Here is a 26,281-nt window from a genome sequence, read left to right as displayed (position 1 = left end):
TGGCTCACCTGTTTATCACGCACTAGTCTCTGGAAGCTTGATGACGTCGACGACGTGAGACTCGCGCACTGATATGATTAGTCAATAATCAACCATTTCCTCTTTTAAGTGTCATCTCTGGCTCTGTCCAGCAGGGGCGCATCAGCCCAGCAGCATCACCATGGAGCATTCATGTGTTTTCTTTCATCTCGTGGAAGCATTTTTCAATCCAAGAGGAAATGCAGATATAGTGGTTTAGTGGGACTCATGCCCGCTCCATTAACTTTCTGGTCCCAATGCAAAATTCGAACGCTGCGACGAGAGTGATGACTTCTCCTTGCGCCTTTTAGGGTCAAGAAATAACCTTTGAGTGTACGTTATATTGTTTGCCTGGCCGGGTGAGGCCCTTTGAGAGAGCTCCTATCAGGTGCTATGTTGTCATGATGAGTACGGACATGTGGCATCAGTGTGTACTGGGAAGATAATAAAGTAGGAGATGTGAAGAATGACTATGAAGTAGGCTAGCTAGCTATTGTTATTGAAGGAACAAGTCAGGTTGTTGCATTGTGAGGGGAACCATGATGCGGGATCTGTGGATTGTCCGCGAAGAAAGAAGGACAAGGAGGTAAACAAAATGAGAGAAGAACGGGGGTCGTCATGCTGAGGCTGTTAAGAGGTGGAAATGGGAAAGAAACGAGGGCAGGGTGATCGCCATGGTGATAAAAACGGCGCTGATAGTATGACTGGGAAGACGGAGAGAGGACTGACATGGTAGTTGACGCTGCAGAGACGTTTCTGGATGTGGTGGATGATGGAACAGAGATACAATACTGAGAGGTGCATTTGTGCAAACTCAGGCATCTGCCTCTGAGTGATAGTATGGAAAGTAATTATGAATGGGAGCACTTTGGGTGGATACGGTGTTGCCTTTTAGTTTAGTTATTTTTAGTTCAATTCAGATCAGTTCAGTTTGAATTCAGTAGATGGCGGTAATGCAACATTCTGGATGACAACCGCTGTAAAACCAAACAGAAGAAGAAGGGTCGTAAGAAAAAAAAGTCGTTGACCTTGCAGCCAATCAGAGCGAAGCAGGAAGTATCTGTCCAACTTTTGACATGGCGTTGAATAGCGATGTAAACAAGCCTTTACCAGGGGATGCAGATGACAGTGCTGGAGACAAGATGCTTCAAACAGACACCAGCAGGTACAGTTCCAGTTTCATGTTGTTCAACTAGGAGCTGAACTAACATTACTCAAATGTGGATAACGTTACTGTTATTTGGCATTAGGCGCAACTACCTTCCTTCCCTACACAGGACATCATGTTTTATTGTCACTGTCAGTAATTTAGTTAACCAAACTAGATTGTCTTGTGTGAAGTTTTTGCTGTAACCTAGTTCTAATGTGAAGTAGCTAGCTTGGAAAATTACAACTTTCAAAATAACTGCCAGACTTTGCTCTGTAACTATTGCTTGAGTTGAGGACTAGCCCCATATGTTCCTCTGTGATCCACCCTAGCCTCGACGCGAGGAAAAAAAAAAATATCGCGAGAAAAATATATATATATCAATCCTAACCTCTAAATTAAAATTAAAATGGAAAAAACAGAATTTGGACAAAAATACAAAATATTTCATCTGGCCCTACCTTCTAGTCATATTTTCTGTCTGACCAGTTAAACAAAAATAATAATAATTTGAAAACTTTGCTTTTACAACCTGGACTTGGGTCACAACAATGTACTGTAGCCTACAGTCTCACCCTTCATATTCAAGTATTCTAAATGTTTCTCCATATTCTACTTTTCACCAGGTTGGAGTCTTGTTTGGATTCAAACAGCATCCATGAAGTGATCAGTTATACGGCCTCATCGCTGCCAGGTTAGGAGACTATCTTTTTCTCCTTTCTTTTTTCCTGAGACAGCATGAGAAGTAGGCAGAGTACGGCAACCTTATAGGGCATCCTCCTCCGTCAGAGTATAGGCTGTCATTCCTCAGTCTAAGCGTTGTCAGTTGTCATGTCTCCTAGTAAACCATGTCGAATGTGCTCTGAAACACCTTCAGTCCTCACACGAAAACGCTGTCATTCTTCCTGCATTACTGTTTCACTCCTCACACGTCAGTCATCGCACAATACGGCATCACTCGTCAATCATCAGTCCTCCTCACTCATCAGTCCTCACTCATCAGTCCTCACTCATCAGGCATCACTCCTCACATCTCACACAAAAACGTTGTCATTCCTCCTGCCTCACTTATCACTCAAACTAGCTGTCAGTCATCACTCCTCACGTCTCACACGAAAACGAAAACCATTTTTTACAACTTTAAAAAACTTGCGCTTTTATTTTGAAGGCAAATCATTCAACCGGAAGTGAAGTTGTAAAAAAATTGTTGCTAAATTCACAGAGGCATTCTTGCGGTTTCCCCATCACACACGGAAGAACAACCAAAACAACGAATGACAACGTTTTTGTGTGAGACGTGAGGAGTGATGACTGACGAGTGACACCGTATTGTGCGATGACTGACGCGTGAGGAGTGAAACAGTAATGCAGGAAGAATGACAGCGTTTTCGTGTGAGGACTGAAGGTGTTTCAGAGCACACTCGACATGGTTTAGTAGGAGACATGACAACTGACAACGCTTAGACTGAGGAATGACAGTTAAACCTCTGAATGAGGAGGATGCCCTAAAATGGTTGCCGTAGCAGAGTCTCACATCAAGGCTAGTCAGTGCTGCTGTGTTGAACATCAAGGTTAGTCAGTGCTGCTGTGTTGAACATCAAGGTTAGTCAGTGCTGCTGTGTTGAACATCAAGGCTAGTCAGTGCTGCTGTGTTGAACATCAAGGTTAGTCAGTGCTGCTGTGTTGAACATCAAGGCTAGTCAGTGCTGCTGTGTTGAACATCAAGGTTAGTCAGTGCTGTTGTGTTGAACATCAAGGCTAGTCAGTGCTGCTGTGTTGAACATCAAGGTTAGTCAGTGCTGCTGTGTTGAACATCAAGGCTAGTCAGTGCTGCTGTGTTGAACATCAAGGCTAGTCAGTGCTGCTGTGTTGAACATCAAGGCTAGTCAGTGCTGCTGTGTTGAACATCAAGGCTAGTCGTCAGTGCTGCTGTGTTGAACATCAAGGTTAGTCAGTGCTGCTGTGTTGAACATCAAGGCTAGTCAGTGCTGCTGTGTTGAACATCAAGGTTAGTCAGTGCTGCTGTGTTGAACATCAAGGTTAGTCAGTGCTGCTGTGTTGAACATCAAGGCTAGTCAGTGCTGCTGTGTTGAACATCAAGGCTAGTCAGTGCTGCTGTGTTGAACATCAAGGTTAGTCAGTGCTGCTGTGTTGAACATCAAGGTTAGTCAGTGCTGCTGTGTTGAACATCAAGGTTAGTCAGTGCTGCTGTGTTGAACATCAAGGCTAGTCAGTGCTGCTGTGTTGAACATCAAGGTTAGTCAGTGCTGCTGTGTTGAACATCAAGGCTAGTCAGTGCTGCTGTGTTGAACATCAAGGCTAGTCAGTGCTGCTGTGTTGAACATCAAGGTTAGTCAGTGCTGCTGTGTTGAACATCAAGGCTAGTCAGTGCTGCTGTGTTGAACATCAAGGCTAGTCAGTGCTGCTGTGTTGAACATCAAGGCTAGTCGTCAGTGCTGCTGTGTTGAACATCAAGGTTAGTCAGTGCTGCTGTGTTGAACATCAAGGTTAGTCAGTGATGCTGTGTTGAACATCAAGGCTAGTCAGTGCTGCTGTGTTGAACATCAAGGCTAGTCAGTGCTGCTGTGTTGAACATCAAGGCTAGTCAGTGCTGCTGTGTTGAACATCAAGGTTAGTCAGTGCTGCTGTGTTGAACATCAAGGCTAGTCAGTGCTGCTGTGTTGAACATCAAGGCTAGTCAGTGCTGCTGTGTTGAACATCAAGGTTAGTCAGTGCTGCTGTGTTGAACATCAAGGCTAGTCAGTGCTGCTGTGTTGAACACCAAGGTTAGTCAGTGCTGCTGTGTTGAACATCAAGGTTAGTCAGTGCTGCTGTGTTGAACATCAAGGCTAGTCAGTGCTGCTGTGTTGAACATCAAGGCTAGTCAGTGCTGCTGTGTTGAACATCAAGGCTAGTCAGTGCTGCTGTGTTGAACATCAAGGTTAGTCAGTGCTGCTGTGTTGAACATCAAGGTTAGTCAGTGCTGCTGTGTTGAACATCAAGGCTAGTCAGTGCTGCTGTGTTGAACATCAAGGTTAGTCAGTGCTGCTGTGTTGAACACACACTGTATTTTATTTTCTTTCCCAGCCAAACATTATGACGTTGACACCACTGAACCAATAAGCTGCAGCCTTCAGACTTTGGAGGAGCTGTTGTCGTGGCAACGGAGCAATGCCGATGCCTTCAATGTGGCTGTGGTTCCTCTGGCACCCCGCCAGCCTCCTCTGGCCAGCACGCCATGCCGCACCCTGGTGTCACATGACATGATGGGCGGCTATTTAGACGACAGGTATGACTCACTCCTATTTACAGCAACTAGGAGGGACATGGAAACTGTTAGAGTTGTATGAGAAGGAGGGTCCTCTTGAGGCAGCGCTGGGTGTACAGGTCCTGCAGGTCCGGCAGCCTGTTACGTGCTGGGCCACGCGCCTCACTCTCCTCAGTGCTTTGAGGTCCATCGCGGTGCAGCTCCTGTACCAGGAGGTGAAGCAGCCGGTCAACTGGCTTTCAATGGGGCCTCTGTAGAAGTCTTTGAGTATCTTGGGTCTCAGGTGGAACTACCATCTCCTCCCTGTCTCCTCCCTGTCTCCTCCCTGTACCATCTCCTCCCTGTACCGTCTCCTCCCTGTCTCCTCCCTGTACCGTCTCCTCCCTGTACCGTCTCCTCCCTGTCTCCTCCCTGTACCATCTCCTCCCTGTACCGTCTCCTCCCTGTACCGTCTCCTCCCTGTCTCCTCCCTGTACCATCTCCTCCCTGTACCGTCTCCTCCCTGTCTCCTCCCTGTACCATCTCCTCCCTGTCTCCTCCCTGTACCGTCTCCTCCCTGTCTCCTCCCTGTACCATCTCCTCCCTGTACCGTCTCCTCCCTGTCTCCTCCCTGTACCATCTCCTCCCTGTCTCCTCCCTGTACCGTCTCCTCCCTGTCTCCTCCCTGTACCATCTCCTCCCTGTACCGTCTCCTCCCTGTCTCCTCCCTGTACCATCTCCTCCCTGTACCGTCTCCTCCCTGTACCGTCTCCTCCCTGTCTCCTCCCTGTACCGTCTCCACCCTGTCTCCTCCCTGTACCGTCTCCTCCCTGTCTCCTCCCTGTACCGTCTCCTCCCTGTACCGTCTCCTCCCTGTCTCCTCCCTGTACCGTCTCCTCCCTGTACCATCTCCTCCCTGTCTCCTCCCTGTACCATCTCCTCCCTGTCTCCTCCCTGTACCATCTCCTCCCTGTCTCCTCCCTGTACCATCTCCTCCCTGTCTCCTCCCTGTCTCCTCTCCTCCCTGTACCATCTCCTCCCTGTCTCCTCCCTGTACCATCTCCCCCCTGTCTCCTCCCTGTACCATCTCCTCCCTGTCTCCTCCCTGTCTCATCTCCTCCCTGTACCATCTCCTCCCTGTCTCCTCCCTGTCTCATCTCCTCCCTGTACCATCTCCTCCCTGTCTTCTCCCTGTACCATCTCCTCCCTGTCTCCTCCCTGTACCATCTCCTCCCTGTCTCCTCCCTGTCTCATCTCCTCCCTGTCTCCTCCCTGTACCATCTCCTTCCTGTCTCCTCCCTGTACCATCTCCTCCCTGTCTCCTCCCTGTACCGTTCATGTGTGATTGTTGTGTTAAGGTTTGCCCAGGGGACAGACTCTGAGGCTCCCTATGCCTTCTACCACTGGCAGTACATTGACATTTTCAACTACTTCACACACAACCTGGTGACCGTTCCTCCTGTCGTGTGGACCAACGCCGCACACAAACATGGAGTGGTGGTTCTGGGTGAGTGATAACCTGCATGACAACTTTTAGAAATGTCCTATAGAAACTGGGAAGAACTGGGTGTCCCGGTGCCTCACCTGGTAGAACGCATACCCAAAAGGCTTAGTCCTTCATACCCCAAAGGCTTAGTCCTTCATACCCCAAAGGCTTAGTCCTTCAAAGGCTTAGTCCTTCATACCCCAAAGGCTTAGTCCTTCAAAGGCTTAGTCCTTCATACCCCAAAGGCTTAGTCCTTCAAAGGCTTAGTCCTTCAAAGGCTTAGTCCTTCAAAGGCTTAGTCCTTCATACCCCAAAGGCTTAGTCCTTCGCACGGCCGACCCGGGTTTAAATCCCACAAGTGGTCCTTTGCCACATGTCATCCCCTCTCTCTCTCTCCACACCTTTCCTGTCTGCCTACTGTCCTGTCTAATAAAGGCAAACAACTGGGAGGAACCACACACTTCATGTGTTACACAGTAATGCCTACCCCACACTACAGGATAATTTGCAAGATTATGGCCAAGATTCCCACCTCCCGATTTTCTCGGGGGTGCTCCCAATTTGACGCGCGTCGGGCAGATAATCTTCCCAAATGATCCTGTAGTGTGTGGGGTTCAAAGATTCACAATCGGGAAGACTGCCTCTTCCCGATTGTGAATCGGGCATATCTAACATGTTAGATATTTACAACCCGACAGGCGATTGCATCTTGAGCAGAGAGCCAGTAGTAGCTGCGTTTCCATTACAGTTTTTCGCAAAATAATCTGGTCCACGTCCGCCCGCAGCCCCGCACAGAAACAAAGAACGAGGAAATTGTCATCGAGGTGAAATACCCGTGCGTCTTTGAACGGGACGGAAAACTAATGCTATACTGCAAAGCATGTAGCCTACAACAAGCGCTTAGGTCTTATGCTTCCCGCATCGGCAGTGTCCGCACGGAAAAGTGAGTCAAATCAGCAGACGCGCCCCTCCACAACACAAGGCACCTGTGCAGACGGTTTTCGCCTGGCCGTGCACAGTAGGCCTACACCCCGAATGGACGCGGCTGTCCGCACAAATATTAGTTAAACAAATCCTTTCAGTGCAAATGCATTATAAAAACAAAAAATAATATTTGTTTAGAAAACGAAATGACACAAATGTATTATTATTATTATTATTATTATTATTATTATTATTATTATTATTATTATCATTACTACTACTACACCCGGTGCGCACACTGAATAGGCATTTTAAAAGTTAACGTCGAGCCCTGCTTCCAAGGTGAATCTTCGGCATAATCTTCTAGTGTGTGGGGTTGCGTTTGAACAGACGCGATTGTGTGTGTGTCCCAAGATTGAAATGTTAAAAAATCGGCTCTCTCTGTCCTGTAGTGTGTGGGCTCAAGATTTTTATAATCTTCAAGGATTTGAAAATCCTGTAGTGTGGGGTAGGCATAACTGTAATGTAATCAATGTAACTGAAACCAACCAAGATATCTCATTCATACTTTTTTTTCTCTGCTTTTTTCTCTCAGTTTTTTTTATTATTTTATCATGAGCTTGCAGATAAATATTACACACATCATAGTAGTTTCTGTGCCCTACTGTATGTGTGTGTGTGTGTGTGTGTGTGTGTGTGCGTGTTTGTGTGTGTGTGTGGGGGCTATTTCATGACCGGATATGAAATAGCTTCCCTTTTCCTCTGCTTCCTCTTTCATATCAGTTATGCTGCGATCCTGTACTCTGAAAACCTCCCATCTAGCCTGAGTTTGCCTATATGAACACACGTGACGTGACATCACAGCATCAATCACGTACTTAATCAAACTTGATTTATTTGATATTTTGGTTTTGTCTTATGAAAACCGGTTGTAACAACTTTGTAGTTTGTAGTACTTTGTAGTAACATAATTCAATTGACTTGTGCTTCGTAGATAGAAGTCTTAGCCTGCTAAGGTAACCTAACTAGAGCTGTCAGACAGTTATGACTGTTATGACTTTTGAAGTGATCAGAAAACGCTTCTCAAAAGTCCTAAAAGTGGTCCTCATTTTGTCAAGATGATCCTGCTGCTGAACACAAAGTCCGCACTCCCACAGGCTTGTGTTATGTGTTAACCACAGACGTTCTAAGCATATAACCAAAAACCCATGTTTTCCGGACTCATTCCTTCAGTAATGATGGTTCCAGTGGTACTTTGTGTAACCCACAACATGACCTTTACAGATCGCCCCAAAACCAGGTTATTTACCGGGTATCCTAACCGGATTATGTAATGTACAGGTTATTGGTTGCTGAGTGTGTAAAGCTGACGCTGTGATTGGCTTGCGATCCAGGGACTTTCATCACGGAGTGGACTGATGGGGCCAAGACGTGCGAGGACTTCCTGAAGGGGGAGGAGTCTTACCGCAGGGTGGCTGATAGGTTGGTCCAGATCAGCCACTGTTACGGCTTCGATGGCTGGCTCGTTAACATAGAGAACCCCCTCAGCGTGAGTGAGACCTGCCTTCACTGACTCACTGCACAACACTCAAATCACTTCCATGAATACACTGACTTCTCTGAGTGCCCTGCTGGGCATTGTGAGTATTACAGTCTCTGTTATAATTCAGATGGCTTCTTCAGATCTCATCTTACAGGACGTGGCTTGACAGACCTGTTCTTTTATCAAGTTTTTTCAGATTTTTCCCCATTTTCTGCCCAATTGTACTTGGCCAATTCCCCCTGCTGCCCCGGTCATTGCTCCACCCCCTCTGCCGATCTGGGGAGAGCCGTAGACTAGCACATGCTTCCTTCGATGTGCAGTCACCAGCCACTTCTTTTCACCTGACAGAGAGGGGTTTCACCGGCAGGACATAGTGTAATGGAGGATCACGCTATTCCCCCAGTTCCCCTTCCCCCCGGAACAGGCGCCTCGACCGACCAGAGGAGGCGCTAGACCTGCGACCAGGACACTGCTCTTCCCACCTGCAGACATGGCCAATTGTGTCTATTCACCTTATGTAGCCACGCCCATTTGACCCGGTTGTGTGGCCGTATCAAAACTTCCGGCTAAAAATAAAATAAAATAAAATGGCTGGCTTCTCCAATATCATCTAACTCTGAATTAACTAATAATTTAGCCAATTGTATGTAACATACCAAATAAAAGCAAACGGCAATGTCTAAGAATGCAACGCCATGTAACTGGCTCGTTAAGTCTCGCATTCCAGGGAATTACGTTAACGTCTGCGGGTCTTATTGACGTTAGTGGCTCGAGCGCAACTCTGAGGAGAGAAAACTATCTGAAGCTTTCTTTGTTGGAGTCCAGGTATGTTTTACAAGAAAGTGCTCGTCATTGTCGACGATAACGTTATCTGACCTGGCTAACAGTGGATACTCTGCTTGCTTGCTGTGTACCGGCTCAAAGTAGTAGGCTACGTTTTTTATTTTATCCCCCTGAACTGTCCGCTCCAAAAACAACTCTTATTTTGCGCCGTGACCGCCGAAAGTGTTAAAAGGACCAGGAAGAATTTGGCCCACTGTAAGGTCTGAACATAAGGTGAATAGGAACGTATGACCAAAGCAGAAGTACTGCTGCCGGGAATTGCACCCGGCTCTCCGCAGTGGTAGAAAAGTACTTTTACCTACACTACCCAGACACCCCGGCAGACCTCTTTAAAATTATGTTTCTGACCAACATGTAGAATTTTAAATGGATGTCTCACGAAGCAAGATTAGTTAGCGAGTTGGTTTATCTGCGTACTACTGTATTACTTTATTATTATTATCTGGTAATAATGCTAACCGAGCCTTTGTGCCCTCTGCTGGCAGGAGGTGGCGGTGAAGAACATGCCTCTGTTCCTGCGTTACCTGAGCGAGCAGATGCACGAGCGGGTCCCGGGCAGCCTGGTGCTGTGGTACGACAGCGTGCTGCAGGATGGACGCCTCAGCTGGCAGAACGAACTCAACTCCTCCAACAGGTTGGTACCAACACTGAGCAGACACTAAGAAGGTGGTACCAACACTGAGCAGACACTAAGAAGGTGGTACCAACACTGAGCAGACACTAAGAAGGTGGTACCAACACTGAGCAGACACTAAGAAGGTGGTACCAACACTGAGCAGACACTAAGAAGGTGGTACCAACACTGAGCAGACACTAAGAAGGTGGTACCAACACTGAGCAGACACTAAGAAGGTGGTACCAACACTGAGCAGACACTAAGAAGGTTTGAAGGGAATGGGGCTGTCAGGCAAGCAGATTGACAAGGCAGGGAAAAGGCAGCAAACAGACGATCCTGAACACGAGGGAAAACAGTCAGTATTGAAATTGATTGATTGATTGATTGATTGATTGATTGATTGAAATACTGGAAGAGAAGTCAAGCTGAGTGACAGGATGATAAAACTTCAGTGGAGAGTTGGGGTAGATAAAGCTTTATAAAACGGATAGTACCGCTCCTTGATTATGATTGGCTGAGCTGCGTTCGAAGCCGTTGTAAAATACTCTATAAACACACACCTGTGATGGCATCACTTAGTGCGCCATGTTAGCTAACGTTAGCTAAGCCCACTGCCTGTAACAACGTTCATCAGCCTCAAAACGCCACTGAGGGACCAAAACATTAGCTTGTTAACCATTTCATGCGGCTAACGTTATCCTTACAGCTAAGAGAATACTGTTTCCAGCATAACTTGGTCTGTTTGTGTATCTTCTTGCTATATATTAGCACAGAATTAGATGAACGTTGAACTGACTGGAGGGGCGCTTGAAGGACTACATTGCTTGGCGGAAGAACGATTATTTGTTATCAATATTGCATTTTTTTGTTGCTCAAACCTCACCAGGTCAGGAGTCAGCAGGTCAGGAGTAGTCACATGTAGCAACCGTTTTACAAAAGCAATAAGTCCCTTGAGGGTGTGATTGACAGTCATTTTGAGAACACCTGTAGTAGGCTGCTCAGCTTGGATCCAGTGCCAGAGGAGGCTGGAGAGCCTGTTTCATTGTTGTCATTGAGTCTATTTCTGCAATAATGGCTGTGTTTACTCTACTAACGTTAACGTTACCGCATGTTGCTTCGGGAGACGCCATTACTGTTTTGTCAGCGGTGGCCCTGATTGGCTCAATCACATCATCAACTACGACGCACTCCCTGATTGGCCCGGGTTATGTTGTAATTTACAGGAAATCAGTGGGCGGCTGGAAGTCCAGACTGATCCGTACAGCAAAACAGAATGTGAGGTCATGTGATCAGGATGGTTTTAACCTTGCTCACATCCACCCTGTGCCAATAAGAGTGTCGGCTGTACCGAATATAATGTTTGTAAAGTTTGAATGTTCTATTGAGGTTTTAAAGTCCCCAAAATCGAATAAAGTGATTAATTGGAATAAAAGTTTATTTTTGTGAAACCAACTTTCTGAAGACTGCAAAGACAGTACAGTACGAATCTTTTACTAATGCACTAAGTGACTTAAGTGTTGCACCTAACCGCCACCTAATGGATTGTTATATACCGGTAAGCTACATAGTAATCTCTCTCCATCACAGGGTGTTTTTTGATGCATGCGACGGTTTGTTTACCAACTACAACTGGACTGAGCAGAGCCTGGAGTGGATGAAGGACTACGACGGCCTACAAGGCCGCCAGGCGGACGTCTACGTCGGGGTGGACGTGTTCGGCAGAGGGGAGGTGGTGGGAGGCATGCTGGACACTAATAAGGTGCAGACATACTGTATGTAGGTGTGGGGATGTATGTTAGATCAAATCCTCTCCACACAGAAACAGAAGTGGGCAAAATGTATTTGGATAGTCCGCCTACAGAGAGTCTACAGAGTATTTGTAACATTTCAACAGCTTATTAGTTGACAGTCACTAATTTGACATTCATAACATTTAGACGTGACAAACACCCTGGGGGGATCAAACCACATTGACACGTCTCTTTCATCAGAGATGATCATCCTTTGCAGAGCATCATCTCCAGTAGGCCTTTTCCTTTCTGTTATCCACAGTCCTTGGAAGTCATTCGGAAGCACGCCTTCTCCACCGCAATCTTCGCCCCAGGCTGGGTTTACGAGAGCCACCATGACAAGACAGAGTTCCGCAAGAACCAGGACAAGTGAGATCAATACTTTATACTCACTCACTCACAACTAGAACCACTAATCATAATGGTATATATTACTAAATGGAGCCAGAGATGAATGGACTATAGAGATAGCTCATTCCAGGCGTTGCCAATACAGTAGTATGAAATGCCGTACGCCTCCGGCCTCCTAACTGGGCGTGGTCACCTCTCCCCTGGAGCCTCCGGCCTCCTAACTGGGCGTGGTCACCTCTCCCCTGGAGCCTCCGGCCTCCTAACTGGGCGTGGTCACCTCTCCCCTGGAGCCTCCGGCCTCCTAACTGGGCGTGGTCACCTCTCCCCTGGAGCCTCCGGCCTCCTAACTGGGCGTGGTCACCTCTCCCCTGGAGCCTCCGGCCTCCTAACTGGGCGTGGTCACCTCTCCCCTGGAGCCTCCGGCCTCCTAACTGGGCGTGGTCACCTCTCCCCTGGAGTGTTGTGCTGACCCGAGCTAACTTCCTGTTGCAGTGTTTGCTAATCCAATAGCTGACAGGAAATAAGTGAGGTTTCAAACGGTTCCCTAGCAACACAATTCCGTGAAAACCGTCTATAAACACAAAACCATGTTCGCTCAATCTAGTTGTCACTAAAAAATCCACCGAGAAAAGGGTGAAAAAAATCCACCACACATGTAACTACTACATCTGTGAACTTCACATGTAACTACTACATCTGTGAACTTCACATGTAACTACTACATCTGTGAACTTCACATGTAGATTGAGCTAATTGCTACCTGCTAACATTAGCTCCTGTTGCCAAATCTCACGAGTGTTGTGGTGTGAATACAGATCAGGTGATTCCGTTAGCCGGCAATTGCCGGCTTTTAGCGGGTATTTGTTGCCGTGGGCCGGCAAATTGAAAGGTCACTGGCTCAAGTGGCCGGCTGAAAATACGCCAGATAAATAAATTCCTTATATAAAATAGCCTAATATTGTGTGACCTATAGCCTAGGTGATGTTGCCAATAAGCTACGACTTAAATAGAGACTTACATCATATGTTTTCCGCCCCCTGTATGTTGAGTGTTTGTGAAAAAGAAAAATATAGCAGACGCTTTCGTTACTGTAGAGTGCCGTTTAAAAGCCGCACAAGCAGCATCAGTCCCGCCGGCCAGCGCTGGACCCGCTGTGATGAAACACACAGGAGGAAACTGAAATGTCAAAACAGACATCCCTTGCTAGGCCAGTCCTTTTTTTAATCGAGATCATGCAACAAATAGCCTACTTCAGCCGAGGCCAGCAAGACGGCAGGGAATAAACAGAAGCGTGCCTGCCGCCGTCAAAAGCGAAAGCGACCCGACGTAGGCTGTCAATTTAGCGGAGGTAAAAAGCCTTTTTACCTATGTCGGGCGAATCAATCAATCAATCAATGGCTCGCGCTTGTTGCCCGACGCTCGTATGATGAGATGAATCAAAATGCTTACCACAAATAAAGCCACATGGGAGCCGAGAACGAGTGCAGGAGAGCTGACGCAGGTGCCAGGTGTGGAGTGAGAGAGATTAAGGTGCGTAGCTTATTGCTGGAGATTCAAGTTGTGCGCTGTCTGCACTGACACTGTTGCACTTATTACTTTTAGCTACGTTGTTTTTTCATCAAGGCAATGTCCAGAAGATATGGGTTCATGAGTGTCTGCAAATGCAGATAGATAGGCTACAGTAGGAGCATGCATGTTGTCTGTTTCAATAACGAAAGCGTCCTTACCGAGAACGACGTGCCGACCAATTAAATATTCTTGCTGCGACATCGGCCTCTTAATGACAATAGTGGCCGGTAAATATTCGATATGGCCGGAATTTTGGAATGTTACCGGCTGCACTGGCCGTCTGGGAAAATGTCTAGCGGAATCCCTGGGTGGGACCCGGTCTTGCAATTAAAAAATAATGAGTTAATTCCCTATTAAAAGACACTCTAAAAAGGGGAATCCCTCTGCAGCACACACAGGTGAGAGGACACATGACACACAGGTGAGAGGACACATGACACACAGGTGAGAGGACACGTGACACACAGGTGAGAGGACACGTGACACACAGGTGAGAGGACACGTGACACACAGGTGAGAGGACACGTGACACACAGGTGAGAGGACACAGGTGAGAGGACACGTGACACACAGGTGAGAGGACACGTGACACACAGGTGAGAGGACACGTGACACACAGGTGAGAGGACACGTGACACACAGGTGAGAGGACACATGACACACAGGTGAGAGGACACATGACACACAGGTGAGAGGACACGTGACACACAGGTGAGAGGACACGTGACACACAGGTGAGAGGTCACATGACACACAGGTGAGAGGTCACATGACACACAGATGCTCCTCCTCTGTGGCCTCTCTGTCACTGGTCTGGTTCCTTGACCTAAATAAACTGCAACACGACAGGTCTGGAACAAAGTGAATTGTCTCTTCTGATCGGTGTGTCTGAAAAATGCTATTTTAGTGTCAGAATGTTCAGATGATATGTGGCTTGTGGAAAATGGGTCCAATGTTTACTTTGATGACTATGAAAGAATCTGTCATAATCTGGGACCATGTTCATTTGTCCCATTGTCTCCAAGAGGCTAAGGACCTGCTGCTCGTCTCCTAAAGGGGCGTGGCATCACAGAGACAGGATGTGACTGGAAGTTGAGCTTTCTGTATAGTGTCTCAGATGCGTGATTTCTAACCCCACATAGGATAAGCAATAACCACGCCCTGTGGCGCCCGGATTGGCCAGGAGCAACACTGGAGGGCACGCAGCCCAGCGATTTCATGAACCAACTGAATAGCTCTTGAGAACGGACAGCGATTTCGGAGCGGACATTGAAATTAATTATGGTCACCTACCTTCCTTAGCATAGTAATACTAATAATAAGCATAATAATTGTAATCTACACAATGTACACAATCTACAAAAACATGCAATAATATAAACGGTGTTGTGTTCACGCGTGAACACAATAGCTCATATCATAATATAATGTATCATATCGTTAATTTCAAGCTCAATTCTTACCCAGAGAAAAGGTACAGCACTGAAAATGTAACAAGCAATAGTCTTTTAAACATCTTTATTTTAAAAGATGAAAAACCCCAGGTGCTTTAGTCCCAAGCTTCAATGCTCCTGGCCAATCCCGGCGCCACAGGGCGTGGTTATTGCTTATCCTATGTGGGGTTAGAAATCACGCGTCTCAGATGGAACCCTGTGTGATGTCACATCCTGTTTGCAGGTTCTGGGCTCTGCTGTCGGACTTCCTGTACATCCATCGGCCGACCTCCCCTCTCCCCTTCATCTCCTCCTTCTGCCAGGGCTTTGGGAAGGCCCTCTACTGGAGAGGACAGGTAGCACAGAGGGGGAGTGGAAGAGACAGGGTGTGGTGTACTCTGCCGAGACTAGGAATGGGCATTTTGAATAGATTTCGATAATCGAAATTCGGGAAAATTAACGATCAATTATCAATTTATTTATATATGTATATTTATATTTAAGTGAGTTGGTTCTCAGGGATCTGAGCCTCTCCATCTTTATAACATAGATCATGTCCATCAACCACAGTTGGAAAGAAGGTGAAAAGGGGGACTTCCGTTCTTTCAGAATGAGTTTTTTGGCGTTTCTTTGCACAGCTGCGGGGAAGCCTAGAGAGGTCTCCGAGCAGCCGAAGATGGCGAGTTCTGCCTCCGGCAGAAGAGTTATTTTGTAGCCGGCTTAGAGTAACAAAAATGTCCCCCAAAATGTAGTGTTGACTCACACTTTGCTTTGTGTGTGTGCGTGCGTGTGTGTGCCTGTGTGCGTGTGCGTGTGTGTGTTTGTGTGTGTGTGTGTGCCTGTGTGCGTATGCGTCTGTGTGTGTGCGTCTGTGTGTGTGCCTGTGCCTGTGTGTGTGCCTGTGTGTCTGTGCCTGTGTGTGTGTTTGTGTGCGTGTGTGCGTGCATGTGTGTGTGTGTGTGTGTGTGTGTGTGTGTGTGTGTGCGCGCGTGTGCGTGTGTGTGTGCGCGCGTGTGTAGCAGGAGGTGAAGCAGCGTTGGTTCAACCTGAGCTCCCAGGAGCCTCAGCCTCTGTACTACAGAGAGCAGCTGGAGGGGGGAGGCTGGCTGAGTGCTCGTGGCTGCCCCACAGATGTCTGGAGCGGAGGCTGTTCTCTGCTGCTGGAGGGCCTCCTCCCTGCCAGCCTCCACAAAGTCCCCGCCAGGTGTGTGTGGGTTTTTTCAACTTCCAGGGTATCCGTGGCGTCTTGAAAACCATTCAAAATTGCTAAATCATGCTTGTTGTCTTTCTCTCTGTCTGTTTCTTCTGGGTCTCTGTCTCAGGATCTTCTCGCTCCACCTCCCCCTGGCCTCCAAGACCCTCGTGACCTTCATCTACAAGCCCTCTGCAGGGGTCAGCCTCTCTCTGGAGCTCCAGACCACAGACGCCCAGCTCTGCACCCACAGCGGGGTCCAGGACTTCAGCCGTGAGTTTCTCATTAGAGGGTGACACGGGAGGGCTTTTTCACTCCCCTCCCAATCCCGGGCCAGAGTAAAAAAAAAAAGAATGACTCCGTCCCAATCACGTGATGAATAGTGAAAATGACTCCCATCCCGCGGGAATCGGGACTCCCGAACGGGAGTAATGATGTCACTGATGGTGTCACAATGTCTATGACATCATCAGTGATGTCACTCGAGCACTCGATGATGTCATCAGTGATGGTCACTCGAGCAATTGTGATGTCACTGATGATAGACATTGTGACATCACAATTGCTTGATCATGTCATCATGACTAACCTACGGTATTTATATTCGTGTTCTGTCACTTCCTGCTTCATTCTGATGAAGGTCGCCATGACCGAAGGTAAATCTACAAATCAACTGGAAGTGAAGTCTATACAATGTGTGGACTCTACTTTTCTCTCACTACTGATCACTCACTGACATCATCACTGATGCGAAGTTGAGCAATTGTGCGCTGAGTGATGTCACTCGAGCACTCCATGATGTGATCAGTGATGGTCACTCGAGCAATTGTGATGTCATCAGTGAGTGATGTCATCAGTGATGCGAAGTTGGGCAATTGTGCGCTGCGCATGCCAGTAGAGCAGGCGAGGCCACGCAGCAGCCGAGCTGCGGGCGAGGCCGAGGGGCAGCTGAGCTGTGTATGCTCCAGAGCGGGCGACGAGCCCACTAGGAATCGTTTCTAGTAAAGTAAAAAGTAATTAGAAAAAGTAATTAGTCAAAATGAAATAGTGATGTTGCTGCTCAACTTTGCTTGTTACCCATGCCACTGTGTGTGTGTGTGTGTGTGTGTGTGTGTGTTATCTGCAGCTAGCAGTGTATCTCCTGCAGTCCTGGGTGAGGAGCACCAGTTGGTGAGACAGTTGTCTCAGCTTTGTGGCCAGTGGGATCCAGATGGCTGGACCATCAGGTAAGATACCCATTTCAACCAATCACGACATGGCAGCTGTCAATCAAGCTGAGAATTCACTCTTCGAAATGAAGGAGAGAACGCTGCCTAGTGCCTATAACCTGGCAGAATCTCTAGCCCATAAAATAACTAATAACTTCGCTATACAGTAACAGTAGTATGTAACATACAAAATAAAGCAAACAGTAATGTCTTCATTTAATGTAGAATGCAAAGACATGTAACTGGCTCGTTAAACTCGCATTCCAGGAATAACGTTAACGTATGCGGATCTTACCCCGGCCCCTCAGAGAGTCCAGGCCGGGTCTTACCCCGGCCCCTCAGAGAGTCCAGGCCGGGTCTTACCCAGGCCCCTCAGAGAGTCCAGGCCGGGTCTTACCCAGGCCCCTCAGAGAGTCCAGGCCGGGTCTTACCCCGCCCCCTCAGATTGTCCAGGCCGGGTCTTACCCCGGCCCCTCAGAGAGTCCAGGCCGGGTCTTACCCCGCCCCCTCAGATTGTCCAGGCCGGGTCTTACCCCGGCCCCTCAGATTGTCCAGGCCGGGTCTTACCCCGGCCCCTCAGAGAGTCCAGGCCGGGTCTTACCCCGGCCCCTCCGAGAGTCCAGGCCGGCAGGCAGCACTCATGCCTCGGATTCTCCACTCCGCTCCACGCGGAAGCAGCTGGCTGCCTGGTTCTCTTCTCTGTGGATCCCACTCGCGTAGCGCCACAACACGCTGAATCCCACTCGATTTGGGGGCGGAACCCGCCAGGATTGGCCAATGCCAAATCCAGTCCCCAGAATTGTCAAATCAAAACATCGACATGCTATGGCCCGCCTCTCAACCCTCTCTCATCTCAGGCAAGATTTGTTTTCAGTCTGAAATGTGTCCGACCCTCGCACCACTTGGCTTCAGCTCATCTTTAAGAAAATAAATCCCTTAACAATCTTTCAGTTTTTATTTGTGCAGATATTTGGTTGTTTGCTTGGTTGGTTATATCTAATGTTATATCCTGATGCTCTGCTTAAAAGAAGGGAGATGGGATGTAGTATCTATGTTGAGCCTGAGGGGCGCTGTAGAAGAAGACATTCAGTAAACTGAGACAAGCTAAAAACACAACACGCTCTCCGTCTGTTCATTAAAACACATCTGTATTCCAAACATTATATACATTACAGTCTACAAGTTAAGTTAAGTTATCCTTTATTTATCCCCATGCAGAAATGCATCCTCTGCATTTGACCCATCCTCTACTAGGAACCTTCCTAGAATTAGGAGCAGTGGGCAGCCACAGTGCAGCGCCCGGGGACCAACTCCAGGAGCACCTGGAGAAAACCTACACGAACACGGGGAGAACATGCAAACAAAATATAATACATTTTAATGTAATGTCATTTCACATAACATCATTTATTTTACCATCCAGATATATTTTGGGCCCTTCTTAGGAAAGAATGTGGGCACCTCTGCTATAGAGGGTAAGATCACCTAGCCTGGGTGAACCCAGCCCCCACGTGACCTGCTCTCTGTCTGAGAGCAGGTCACTGGGGGGTGGGTTTACCCAGGCTAAAGATCACTTGGCACTTGGCAACCAACAGCAGGTGGCAATTTCAGTAGCATGCTTTATACCACCAGATGTCAGGCTTAGTACAGATTTGGTTTTGATGTTTAGTTTCTCTAGTTTGAATTGTGCTCTTCCTGTCCTGTTGGTGGCGCTGTGTGCAGGTGTTCTCAGTTGGAGCTGCTTGGCTGCGCTCTGCGGGAGGTGTGTGTCAGCATCCAGAGGGAGGGGCCGCCCCAGGACACACCTTTCAGCTGCAGAGTGGGAGAAATCATGGTGAGACAGTGAGTGCCAATGGACCCTTTTCACAGCAGCAGGTTTGTGTCTCAAAGGCAGGGTAAGCACAGGTGCAACCAGAACATTAATGAGGGACCCGCCACTGGAACATTTAAGTGCAATGGAAGTTGGAAACCATCATTAATGTTTTGGCTACACCTGAGACAGGACCAAGGACCATGTGAAGACACAAATGGCTGCTGTGAGAAGCGTCTATCGTGTTGTTGTGTTATCCGTAGTCTGCCCTAGTGTCCTCTAGAGAGAGAGTGGCGTCAGCGGAGGACAAAAATGCGTGACTCAGTCGCCAATGAACAGCCAGGAATGGGTCTCGCGTTACTTTTGCATGCTAGAATAAAGCTGATAATGTACAATTTGATTCAAGGGGGGAAAAACCCTTTCAGAGTACAACACAAACTGTCTATTTTGCTGCAACTCAACAGTGCTGCTTAATCCAGGACCTTACTTCCTGGAACTCTTGAGAGTAAAAAACTGGTCCATTGGAGAGAATGGAGATGTCGCGACTCTTCCATATACACGGCTCTGCTCTGCCCCATGTAATGTTCAGGTCATGGGTCAACAATGGGTCAACTCTATACAGACTTGAGGAGACAGCTGATGGAGCCTGTGAAACTCTCTTTGACCAGAGCTTATCAGCCTATTTCAACATGTGCAGTATAAACCATTTTATTTATGAATGAATCATTTTAACCCAATCAATCCTCTTCATTCCTCCCTTTGAGACTTAAGGTCTCACGTAAAGTCTCATCAAATTTGGAATTTGGTCATAATATAACTTCTTAAAATTTGGAACTAAAAATCTATGTCAACTTCACTTCACCCAAGCAGCTGTTCCTCCATTCCTTGGCACCTTTAAAACAAAAGAACACATATCAGTGAAACAAGTCTTGCTATGAAACAATTATCTTACATTTCTGAAATAGACACACAGGCTGCAATATTTTTTTCCGGATGATGGCGAAGGCTATGTGAAGGCATAACCCGCCCCTCTCTGCCTCTGATTGGCCTAGCATCAAACTTCCATCCAAACACATTCGCTTGGCTATCCTGCATTACATCTCTTTCTACAGTCTGTGGTCAGACCATCAGACTCAGTGGGTCAGATAGACAGACAGCAGTTACGCTTGCTAGCCTGCATGAAACAGTGTGTTTATGTTTTTAATATAGTCATATATCTATGGTTTATAATGCTGCCGCTACTCTTGGCAGTGCACGTATGTAGCCTATAGACAGAGAATTGATCAAGGGTGATATAAAACAGGGTAATTTACAGGGAACTAATTCAGCTCATTGTAACACAAGAATGACATGTATTTGAATTTAAATATTAATCAGATGAAACAAGGTGATGAAATTTAGAATGACAAGAAAAAATACACATTCATATGCCTGTGTAGGCCTAAATAACTCAGTTACACGGATTGCAATTGTAACGTATATAAAGTAGGATCTCACACAACCTTTTGATTCTATATGTTGCCATCTGCCATCTCATGCTTGTTGATTTAATGATTGTTTTGCACCTGCTGCTCATGTTATGAACACATGCTTAGATGACCCTTATAGCCTCAGCAGGAACTGACTGTATCATCATTTTAATAAAGTATGAATGTTAGCTGTCCAGCAAACACACCACTAAGCCTATCTAGTTATAGTAATAATGCTTGGAAGTAGCCTACTTCCCCCCGCAGCATCGTGACATTGAATGAAAGTATAGGCTATATTAGGCTCGTTTGAGATGACTTCTGGCTCGCCTGGGAAGCAGGCGAGAGCAGCCGAGTGCAGTCAGCCGATCAGAGGCAGAGAGGGGCGGGTCATGCCTTCGCCTAGCCTTCGCCATCATGGGGAAAAAAATATCGCACACAGGCTCTGGGAACACATAGTCAGCCATTTTGAAAGCCTCAAGTTTTAAAGGGATAGTTCTGATTTTTGGAGCCCTAGCCCCAATTGCTGCTTACCAATGATGATGTTGATTGGTCGATTCCATTCTCAGCACAATCCATGCTGTTCCTCCTTCAAGCTCCTGAAGAGCCACAAAGCAACACAAGGTCAGGGGTCACGCTCCTGTCTGTGCAAGCTGACTGAAACATTTCAATGAGCCTCAATGTTTCATCATTCTTGTCTCTCACTTCCTGTCCCTCTCTCTCCTCCAGGTCCTAGATGCAGCCAGTCTCCTGCTGCCCCCGGAGGTCGTCCAGGGCTTGTGCGTTTACGACGTGGTGTGGCTTCGCGGCGCCGGGGGTGTGTCCGTGGAGCGCCCCTCCCCCCGCCTGCACCTCAACGCCACCCTGCGCTGGAGCTACCCGGCCGCGCTCGTGCGCCACTTCAGGGTTCACTGGAGGCGGCTGCGGGGGCCCGACCCCCGGACCCCCCCGGGCCCTCTGCATCTCGTGGCACGGGCGTACTCCACCCTGTTCAGGGTGACGGAGCTGGAGGTCAAGTCTAGTTTGTTTGTATGGCCCTAATTCACAAGCATAGGACTTGACAGAGAAGATGTCTCGCTAAGCACTAACAATAAACAGGATTGAAGAATCTTATATTAGAGAGAGGGAGAGAGAGAATGGGGGGAGGGGTGGGAATGAGGGGGAGGGTGAGAGAATAGGGGAGGTAGAAGGAGAGAACGGGGGAGGGAGGGAGAGAAGAGAGCAGAACTAACAGGGTGTGGCCTACTGGAGCTGGGTGATACGGTGAAACCAATGTCACGATAATCATAAGGGGCATTCTCGATACCAATGTATATCACAATAAGGTTGATGTAAGCAAAGTCACGTTTTAATAATCACATGATCATATATTATAATTACCATATTAATCACATGATCATATATTATAATTACCATATTAATCACATGATCATATATTATAATTACCATATTAACATGATATGATTTAATAATCACATGATCATATATTATAATTACCATATTAATCACATGATCATATATTATAATTACCATATTAATCACATGATCATATATTATAATTACCATATTAATCACATGATCATATATTATAATTACCATATTAATCACATGATCATATATTATAATTACCATATTAACATGATATGATTTAATAATCACATGATCATATATTATAATTACCATATTAATCACATGATCATATATTATAATTACCATATTAATCACATGATCATATATTATAATTACCATATTAATCACATGATCATATATTATAATTACCATATTAATCACATGATCATATATTATAATTACCATATTAATCACATGATCATATATTATAATTACCATATTAATCACATGATCATATATTATAATTACCATATTAATCACATGATCATATATTATAATTACCATATTAACATGATATGATACCACCACAGGTACCCGAGCCACCCGGCCTGCTGGAGCTTGTGGTGGAGCCGGTGAGCAGGGAGGGCTTCCTGCTCCCAGAGAGCCACTGGGGGAGGCGGAGCCTCAGCTACACAGAGGAGACCAATGCATCATCATAACCATAACACACACACACACACACACATATGCACGCGCACACACACACACACACAGACACACACACACACTGGGGGAGACGGAGCCTCATAAAACACTGCTGCTTCCTTCTGTCGAGGTTCCTTTTTCATCTCCAAAGGTGTGTGGGGGGGGGGAGGGGCTTCTGAGACTGTGTGTGTGGGGGGGAGGGGCTTCTGAGACCGTGTGTGGGGGGGGAGGGGCTTCTGAGGCTGCCGTGTGGGGGGGAGGGGCTTCTGAGACTGTGTGGGGGGGAGGGGCTTCTGAGACTGTGGGGGGGGGGGGGGGCTTCTGAGACTGTGTGGGGGGGAGGGGCTTCTGAGACTGTGTGGGGGGAGGGGCTTCTGAGACTGTGTGGGGGGGAAGGGTCTTCTGAGACTGTGTGTGGGGGGGAGGGGCTTATGAGACTGTGTGGGGGGGGAGGGGCTTCTGAGACTGTGTGTGCGGGGGGGGGGGAGGGTCTTCTGAGACTGTGTGTGTGGGGGGGGGGGGAGGGTCTTCTGAGACTGTGTGTGTGTGGGGGGGGGGGGAGGGTCTTCTGAGACTGCTGTGGAGAAATGGCCAGACAGTCAGATCTGTAGTGGAGGCTAAACGCACATAAACGCCGCTCACGCACCTTTTTTTATACAACATAGTGTTTACTCCCCTTTTTAGTATGATGCTTTTTGCACTTGTTATTGCATCTTTCTTTTTGTAACCTTTATATAGAGGTGCCCGTATACAGGTGCCTGAGCTGCTGAGTGCTGCCCTCCGGTGCTCCCAAACCAGCGGCGCATGCACCTTCACTAACATTATCGTTTGGAGCGCAGCTTGAAATCCTCTTGACAAAAAAGAAATCCACTTGAAATCCACTTTAAATTGTAAAAGGTATCGATTGAGGCACCGTTTTAGAAGTATCGTTTTAGCATCCGTATCGAAAAAATACGAAACAATGCCTGTCCCTCGTCACAAGTAGGCAACGCTTCGGTTTAAGGGATCATGAGAAACTCATGTTGCAGTGGTGGCCTAAAAGTTGGTGAAGCGAGCTTGTGCCCGGAAGGTCGTCGGTTCAATCCCCCAGGACCAGCAGGATAAATCTGTGTGGGAAAAGTGAAAAGCAGCACTTGCCCCCTAACCTCATTACCAGCACTGAGGTGCCCTTGAGCAAGGCCCTTAACCTCAACCGCTCCAGTGGAGCTGCTCAGTGGCCAGCAGATCAGACTGTGGTTGTACTGGTCAGCTTCCAGGTGTGAATGTGAACAGGGCGCTCCTGAAAAAGAGACTCTCAGTGAGACTCCTCCCCCTGTATAAATAAAGGTACAAAAACATGTCATTGCACTTGTTTTGAAATCCAAATTGTTCTGTAGAGTTGAAAGGAATGACAGAATTGGGCGGGTTACCATGGTTACCATGGTTACTAGAAACCCAAGGTTGTCAAAGTGGTTGTCAGGCCTCCCCAAGGGGGCGCCAAGCAGTTTGAGGAAAGGCTCAGTGAATGGAAGTGAAAAAATAGTTATTATTGTTATTATTATATGTTATTATCAAAAGGAGATCACACAGAATAGCCTAAATGTGTGTGATTTGGTTAAAGAGATACTTCAGAGATAACGTAGTTTTGCAGAATTTTACTTTGTTCTCACTTTCCCAGAGTCGGAAACAAATAAATGCCTGAGAGAGAGACGTTTCTATGTATTTGGTGCAGTCTGAAGTAGCCTGTCAAACAGCATCAGGCTATTTTGGCTCAATTGTTGAGTGTGTATGGAATCAAATAACATAATCATGATCCCATAGGCATCCAGGAATTGAGTAAGGGGGGGTCTTTTTCCAAGCTTTGTCTGGGGGGAAGCCCAGAAGCTGGCTTTCCATCCAAAGGTATCGCAATTTTTAATCCACTAGCTTTATGCGTAATATCAGGAATGTTGAAGAGGAGGGGCAATTAATTGAGGTGATTAAAACATGGCCAGACGCCAGTCAAACCCTCAAACGAGGGACATTAACCCCGTGTTCTGTGAATAAATGTGAGGTAAAGAGAAAGCATCCTAGCCTGATATTCAGACTGAAGTGGAGGAAATGAAAGGAGGCTTGGTGACGGAGAGAGCGCACTGCTGTCTGCCTCTGCTGAGCTGCTAACGTTACACGTGCGTGTCGTCTCGCTATAACAAACATCACATATTCATTTAACGGTTCTTGATTATACAGAGGTACGTAAAATGTATTGCCAGATTACGCTTCAATTCGGCATATGTATAATCCACTGAGAGGTTACTGTAAGTGAATAAAATGTCAATTCTGGATGTGAGTCGCCTGTTATCCCGCAGTCTTCCTCCATTAAAACTGCATGTTTTTTAATGGAGTTTGGTTACAGATTGGCTTAATCTGTTTCCACTGCATTTATCACATTTTTCTTATATCAATACACAAACCTTTCCACCTCCCTCAAGCGTGAAAACTTTTTTGCGATATTTGGAGTTTTTTTCGAATTTTGCAGCGTTTCCACTCAGGTTTTTAATGCACAAATTGAAAACTAGTCAAAAATTGTTAAAAGGGATGGGATAAGACTAGAGCGAGTTTTGACTGGACTGAAGCCATTAATAGTTGAAGATATGCAATAATTATTCTGTACTTAGATCTTGCTTTTTGTATCCTCATGAATGATCCATTCATGAACATTGTATGTAGGATTATATCTGTCATGTTTGCAATTATGAAAATGAGTCATGTTGTACATGCAAATGTGCTCATAAAATATTTATCCATTCGCATATGATTCATTCATGACTCATCATTTCCAATGTGTAAGCCCAGTTCACACCAATGATTCACAACGCAACAAGCTGAAACTTGCAACTGCTCACAATGCTCTGCAATTCTGGCCACCTTTAATCTATACAAATGATGACACCTTTAATCTATACACACTGTTATGACTTTTGAAGCGGTTTGTGAAAATCGCGATAAAAAAAAAAAACATTTACGCTTTGAAAATCATAAAAGTGTTTATTATTATTATCATTATTTGTGAACATAATCCACATGGACCTGGATTTGAACCCAGGGTGCTGTGGGAGGGACTGAGCCATACATGGTATGCAGCACTATGCACTCTACTGGGTGAGCCACCGAGGGACACCCCCCCCCCCCCCCCCCCCCCCCCCCCCGCGTGCCAAAAGGGGCGTGGCAATCGCAAAAGGGCACCTAACTTCCAAACGGATACACCGAACACCCTGAAACCTTGTAGAAAGGTTGGGCATGTGCCAAGGATGAACTGGAAAAAAATAGATTTTTTTTTACTTTTTTTTTTCCCCCCACACCCACTGACCCTAACCCTAACACACCCACTGCCCAAAAGGAGGCATGGCAATGTGCCAATCACAAAAAGGTGCCTAAGTTCCAAACGGTTAGTAACACCACGCCATGGCGGAGGTATCACTCGACTGCAGGGGTGGGCAATTATTATTCCTGGGGGGCCACATGAGAAACCCAGATTGTTGCCGTCATCTCATTAGATTTTTCTAGCTTCATAAGTAAAATGGTGGTTTTTTGTCTTAGACCTCCTGGGCCAGGCAGAACCATC

The 26,281-nt window shown here is 46.8% G+C and overlaps 1 protein-coding gene across 2 annotated transcripts; it reads left to right on the top strand.

The window, feature by feature from the left end:
- The first annotated feature begins 1,007 nt into the window (after positions 1-1,007).
- engase (endo-beta-N-acetylglucosaminidase) lies at positions 1,008-22,770 on the top strand. Of its 2 annotated transcripts, none has more exons than XM_083648579.1 (15): positions 1,008-1,183; positions 1,792-1,859; positions 4,253-4,454; positions 5,771-5,919; positions 8,217-8,371; positions 9,694-9,842; positions 11,412-11,583; positions 11,877-11,983; positions 15,212-15,323; positions 15,990-16,171; positions 16,290-16,432; positions 17,286-17,385; positions 19,090-19,201; positions 21,373-21,654; positions 22,584-22,770. In XM_083648579.1, exons 1-15 carry the CDS (start codon positions 1,095-1,097, stop codon positions 22,710-22,712), a joined length of 2,151 nt encoding a protein of 716 aa, XP_083504705.1. In that variant the 5' UTR covers positions 1,008-1,094; the 3' UTR covers positions 22,713-22,770. The 2 variants fall into 2 exon arrangements, with proteins under 2 accessions (XP_083504705.1, XP_083504704.1); XM_083648578.1 differs by having other exon boundaries at positions 15,987-16,171.
- The last annotated feature ends 3,511 nt before the right edge of the window (positions 22,771-26,281 follow it).

This window comes from Poromitra crassiceps (assembly GCF_964638095.1).
Source record: "Poromitra crassiceps genome assembly, chromosome: 13".
In the NCBI taxonomy this organism is placed as follows: Eukaryota; Metazoa; Chordata; class Actinopteri; order Beryciformes; family Melamphaidae; genus Poromitra; species Poromitra crassiceps.
The sequence above is the reverse complement of the archived record's forward strand: the minus strand, read 5'-3'. Positions and strand labels throughout refer to the sequence as shown.

Bases quoted from the DNA above. Each gene is read 5' to 3' on its own strand.
- engase (XM_083648578.1), top strand. From the start codon at position 1,095: ATGGCGTTGAATAGCGATGTAAACAAGCCTTTACCAGGGGATGCAGAT. The intron at 1,860-4,252 runs GTTAGGAGACTA...TTTCTTTCCCAG, and splicing joins TACGGCCTCATCGCTGCCAG to CCAAACATTATGACGTTGAC. The intron at 11,584-11,876 runs GTGCAGACATAC...TGTTATCCACAG, and splicing joins GCATGCTGGACACTAATAAG to TCCTTGGAAGTCATTCGGAA.